At 49.9% G+C, this 6,000-nt stretch overlaps 1 protein-coding gene across 6 annotated transcripts in view; it reads left to right on the top strand.

The window, feature by feature from the left end:
- Positions 1-219: 219 nt before the first annotated feature.
- Positions 220-6,000, top strand: part of LOC100721365 (ATP-binding cassette sub-family A member 13-like) — a 35,651-nt gene continuing 29,870 nt past the window's right edge. For 2 of the 6 annotated variants that reach the window (XM_013141194.3, XM_013141195.3), the window contains exons 1-2: positions 695-1,288; positions 2,349-2,436. In XM_013141194.3, the coding sequence (XP_012996648.1) occupies positions 1,220-1,288; positions 2,349-2,436 (157 nt within the window). In that variant the 5' untranslated portion in view covers positions 695-1,219. Of the gene's footprint in view, positions 633-694; positions 1,289-2,348; positions 2,437-6,000 lie in introns of those variants that run through there. The other 4 variants (XR_010041595.1, XM_063232157.1, XM_063232156.1 and 1 more) reach the window with 4 other exon arrangements.

The following is a 6,000-nucleotide window of genomic DNA, read 5'->3' as shown; positions in this document are numbered from 1 at the left end:
CTTCCCCCTTCCCAGTTGTTTTGTCCTTCTAAGTACTTTCTTTCCTTTTCTTATTACAGTATTTATTGTACATTTTGGGTTTCATCACTCTTTTAAATGTATTTTCCCACTTAACTGATGTTTTGTGTACTTTGCCAACATCTCTCTAATCCCCACTGGCCCTGCTTCTGGCAACAACAATTTTTCTGTTTCCTTGGGTTTGACATTTTCTGACCCCACCTGAGAGTGAGAGTCTGGCTGAACTCTAATTGACAACAAGGATTTTTCTTTTGTGTGTCTTCCTCCAGGCCTGTCTAGCAGAAGCCTAAAAATAATACTTTCGACCTCAATAACCTTGTTACTTCAATGCGTTTTTTAAAAAATGCATTTTTGGAAAGGGCGGCGGGAGGCGGCGAAGCGGAGCGGCCGACTCAGGGAGACGCTATCGCAAGATGGCGTCTGCGAGGCCTCGGGATGCAGCGTGAGCGCGCCCCTCCGGGCTCCTCGAGGCTGCTCCGCTCCCCGCCGCCTGTCCGCCCGCCACTGCGGCGCCGCGGCCCGGCCTCCCGCCTTGCAGCGGCCCCGGGCGTCCCGGCCTGCAGCCGGCTCCACCACCCGCGCCCTCCGAGGTGTGAGCGCGTCTGGCCGAAGCGGTGAGCGCGGCCCGCCCGGGAGGAGCGCGCGGCCCGGCGGGCGGCGGGCGGCGGGCGGCGGGGCGGCGGCGGCGGCGGCGGGCGGCGGGCGGCGGCGGCCGCGACCATGGCCCTGACGCTGTTCGATGCTGATGAATATGGGCCTCCCGTTTGGAAATCCTACTTGTATCAGCTACAACAGTTAGCCCCTCATCCTCGGAGGATTACCTGTACTTGTGAGGTAGAAAACAGACCAAAGTATTATGGAAAAGAGTTTCACGGCATGATCTCTCGAGAAGCAGCTGACCAGCCCTTGAGTGTGGCTGAGGGGAGTTACCTCATTCGGGAGAGTCAGAGGCAGCCAGGAACCTACATTTAGGCTTTAAGATTTGGAAGTCAAACCAGAAACTTGAGGCTCTGCTACGATGGAAAGCACTTTGTCGGGGAGAAACGCTTTGAGTCCATCCACGATCTGGTGACTGATGGCTTGATTACTCTCTATATTGAAACCAAGGCAGCAGAATACATTGCCAAGATGACGATAAACCCAATCAATGAGCACATAGGATACACAACCTTAAACAGAGAGCCAGCATACAAAAAAACATATGGGAGTCCTGAAAGAGACAGAAGATGAGAAAGATGCTGCAGGTCAGGATGGGGTGTCGGAGAAAAGGGTAAGCTACCATGAAACCACACTTTATCTTTCTCTGTTCGGGATCCTTTTCAAAAAGCCATTATTGTAGAACAGATTCATTTTTCCACAAGTGCTTTGAAAACTGAATGCATTTTTCTTGATGTCTAGTTTCTGTGGTGCTGATCTTTGCCTGTATCTATTTCTTGTTTGGTTCAAGTATGTTAGGTATATTTTGTACTCCTGATTATTCCTATTTTATCAGCTTCACAGTTTTCAAAATAAGTTGGAAAAATGGCCCCTAGTTTAAAAAAAAGTTCAAGGATTTTGTCAAGCGTGTAGTTTATGGTTAGGAAATTTGTGGTTTAGGAAAAGTCAACTGCTATTGAGCATTAGCTATGAAAATTACTTTTTTGTTTTCCTTAAAGATAATTTACTCTAGAAATAATTCTGGAAAAATCTTTTTCTATCCAGTAGCTGGAAATCAAGCTTAAGACACAACTTTGAATCTCACATCAGCTGTTTTGGGAGCATAGTCAGGGCCATGTCATCTGCCCGTGGAGATCTTCCTGAACCATGAGTTCAAAAGCCCAGGGTTCAAACTCAGTGGGGCACTTAATATACGGGATGGAGGTGTAGGGTGTGGGGGGAATTCCAAAGGGAAGGGAATCTCACCTACCTCTGGTCCCCTGATACTTCCCAGGACCAGGTAGTAGGAGACTGGAGAAAGAAGGGAGCAGAGAAGGGTGATGGGCCAAGGGGACAAAGGGGTTCAGATGGCTGCAGTCCCAGGAGTAGTGGGCTCCTAGCAGTGTGACCTGAGTCCAGTGCAGAGCTGTGGTCACCGCCATGGCCACAGGTGACTGCTTTCCTGGCTGAGCAGTTTCTTCCAAGCAGCACAGGCTCTTTCCAGTCCTCTCCCAAGCAGAGCTTGTGCTGGGTGCCTCTCTGGGGTGCCCCCTCCATGGCTCTCGTGGTTCTGCCCCAGGTCGGGCAAAGACCATGCGACCACTCTGACCAGTGTGGCTGGTGAATGTCCCCTTAGTGCCATCTTATGTCCCATGTCCCTGGTCGGACACTGACACTGTGTTTACTGTCAACAGCCTTGGTCGCTGGTCTTTCGTAGTGCGGGTCCTGGGCAGAGCTCAACACGTGAATGGGCGTGCCACAAAACCAAGACCTCTGGCAAAGGTAATGGCACTTTTCCCCTTTTCTCTGTTTTAGAAAGTAGCCAGAGTGGCTAAAAACCCCACATAAGCCAAGCACAGTGGCACAGGCCTGCAGTCTTAATGCTTCGGTAGGCTGAGGCAGGAAGATGGCAAACTTGAGCCCAGCCTGGGCAACTTAGGGGTGATGGAGACCCTGTCTCAAAGTAAAAGACCTGGAATGTGGCTCAGAGTGAGGACTGGGTTCCCTGTCCAGTAACAAAACCAGCACCAAGGTCAACAGCAACAATCACAGCAGCAGCAACAGCAGCCAAAGATGTTTCTAAGCAGAGTTAGAGGCAGAGACAGATGCTGTCCTGGGCTGGGACTGAGGCTGCTTGTGTGTAAACGTCCCCTTGGAAGAGAATATTGAACTGTTGTTTTTTTGGTGGTTAAGAAATAGGACAAGTGGGTTACTGCTCCTTTATGGTCAGAGCAGGACCAGCAGATGTGACGCGAGTGGGAAGCTCATCTTGTGTTCAATGTTTCCATAGTGACATTAACTGGGAATGTCATTCTTCTCCCCCATGCCCAAGGAGTATTTGTGTACAAACTTGAATTCCTCATCTTAAAGGAGGCTGGGTGGATGCGACTGACACAGAGACAGAGGTAGTGACACAGGACCACTCTTAGGGGCCCTGGTGGGGAAGTCCTGCACATTAGGAAATTTCTTGAGGGCTTTGCAGACAGGAGGTGGGAGGGGCGGGGCTGCAGGATGGGGGGACTGGAGACTTCAGCACCTGCAGGGACAGAGGCTGGAGAGCAGGTCTTCCCAGGAGAGAGATCAACACAATTGGAAAAATGGGCAGAGATGGCTGAAGCAAGGCTTTCATCCTCAGCCCCAGGGAACAGTATGGTGATGCCAGGGCATATGCTGGAGAGGACAAGGGGATACTGGAGAGGATGACATGAGTTTAGCTAGGGCAGCAGTGCAAAAATGGCCCACAGCCTTGTGTTTGCTTAGCCTGGTGTGGTACCTGTTCTCCAGCTTATCACAGAGCTGATGACACATGACATCTCCAGAGGTCCGGAGGCTTCTCTGCACTTCTGCGGGGATGTGCACCCTCCAAGTGGGCTTGGGAAAGTTGGGCACGATGAGGACCCACACACCTGGAGGTTCACCCAGGGGATAAATTTCCTACAGGCCCTTCCCCGAGAAATCCCCAACGAAAACATCCTCCGTCAAGCTTTGCCATTTAATCCCAGAAGAAGATTCTAAGTCACAGTGTGAGGGTTTAAAATCCCCTCTTCAGCTGAGGTCCCGGCAAACTGCTCTTCCTTTCAAAGCAGCAGAAAGACTCACAGCTCAGTGTGAAACTGACATCATTCGTACCTTGGAGAAAACCCACCTGTGACGTATTTGCTTCATGTTTTGCAACGTATTATGCACCATTATTGAGACAGACCTTCCTGCAGAAGGAATCTGTTTCTTTCCGGGGTGCACACTTTGACTTTTTAGTCTGGTCACCTCCAAAGCCATCTTATTTACAGTAGATGATTGCATCTTAGCTCTGAGACATCCAGAATGTGGATTGGGTCTTGTCCAGGGAAGGGTTGGGGCCGCCAGATCTCCCCAAAACCCATTCCTTTCACCTCGGTTTAGACCGCCCTTCTGCACCAAACTGGCTGTGTCTATGAGTGTGATTTCTGAAGTGTTTCCTGCTGCTTGATGTCTTTTGCCAAGTGCAGGCTTGCAAATGAGTTGAGTGTGGACCTCTGGGCAGTGAGAGTTTTTCTAGGGTTCCAAGGAAACTGATGTCCCATCAAATGACTGCATTGACTTCAGAACTTAATGAGTGGCTATTTTAGGGTGTAGGCACAAGATGCCAGTGGTACAATTTTCATAGTTCTTTGCAGAAAAAAATGGAAGTTTGCCCATGATATACATGACCTATGATTCATGATCCTGTAAAAGTCTCTTGTGCAACCTGAGTGTGAACTATTTTACCCACATCCTGAGTGTTTAGCTCATTTAATCAAAACACCCTTTAGAGCATGCATGCTTCACATAAAAATCAAAACACACGCTAAGCACATTGCCCCATTTCAGGGACACACTGTGTCTTGCCCCGGATTTTATCCCCCGTGGAGTAAATATCACCCCAGTGGTCATCTCCTCCTACTGCTGCTTGAGAACTTTTCTATAAGCTGCAACTCCTGACTCTGGAGATGAAGATGTTTCCTGGTGGCTCAGTGCAGTCCTGAGAGGAGAGTAACTTCCCGCTTCACTCTCTGGACTTTGTCACTTGGCAGTGGAGAAAAAAATCCCACGACCTCTTTTCAGAACACAGAACAGCTCTAGAAAGCTGCTTTTTGGAGGAAAAAGAAAAAAGAGAGGAAAGCATTTCCTCTGAATATGGCAAAATCCCACATACTAATTTTAAGGTCAGCACGCAGTGTGCAGGTTACTGAAGAGCTTGGTAGAACCGCTCTCAGATGAAGGCAGACTGGCAGGAGTGGAGCGGGGCTCAAGCACCTTTGGAACTGTTGGCTTTGCACGTTTGAGCTAAGCCTGTGGTGCTGAAACAGTGCTGCAAGGCAAACTGCCAGGGCCAGCAGCCATGCCGACCATGCACCTGCATTTAGCTCAATGGTGCAAAGCAGGCTGCTGTGGGCTGTGCTCACGCTGGCCCTGATTCTGCCCTTGGAAGAGTTGCCAGCTCATCACCCACAAGGCCCCTCTGTCCCCTGCCCCCCGTGTTCTTCCCACCCCTAACACCTCACAGTGTGGTATAAAGAGGGTGCTTGAGGCTCACCCTAGAAAGTTGGGCTGTGTTTCCAGCTGGGCAGTACTTTCACACTGAGCCCCACCAGGCCTGGCTTCAGGCCAGAGGGCCCTACACAGTGTATGAGGCTTATTCCATAACTCAGCTTTGCAAGCCACGTTTGGGGTTCTTGTTGGTGCAGGCTACCCTCACTAGGATTTGGGGAATGTCAGGGAGCCAGGAGCAGCACTCTGTAAGCTCCAGGCCTCTCTGCCCCAGGAACATCCCCTATCACCATCCTTCTCTCAGCAATCTTAACAGGTGCTCAGAGTCACACTCTGGATCTTGGCTCTGAAGCCAACTGTTGACTTTCCACTTAGGAATCCCCAAAACAGGTATACGGTGCACGTGTTCTAGCTTCCAAGTTGACAATTTCAGTAGCTATTTTATTATTTATTTAGTTCTTTAGTTTTGGTACTGGGAATTTAACTCAGGACCTGCACTTTCCAGGCAGGTGCTTGGTAACAGCTATTTTAATGCTGCCTAGTGCAGGGTACCAGGTTAGATTTGCCCCACAGGAGTTTTCTTGGCAATTTTTCTTGCCACAGGTTTTATCAAGTACCTCTAAATTTACCGAGTGCCTCTGGGTCCACCACTTGTGGACCTTGAAAGCAGTGATGCCCATTTCCAGCTTTCATTACAGTAACACACCCACAGGTGTTCTCACTGCATGGGTTGTCTCTCACTATAGCATGGCTGTGTGACAGGGATCTCGAACCTCAGAGGCCTCAACACTACAAAGGTGTACTCAGCAGCCTGCAAGGTTCAGCAGCTGAGGGCAGCCG

Source organism: Cavia porcellus, unplaced genomic scaffold, assembly GCF_034190915.1.
Source record: "Cavia porcellus strain 051 isolate PalLab524CR breed Dunkin Hartley unplaced genomic scaffold, mCavPor4.1 scaffold_21, whole genome shotgun sequence".
Lineage (NCBI taxonomy): Eukaryota > Metazoa > Chordata > Mammalia > Rodentia > Caviidae > Cavia > Cavia porcellus.
The sequence above is the reverse complement of the archived record's forward strand: the minus strand, read 5'-3'. Positions and strand labels throughout refer to the sequence as shown.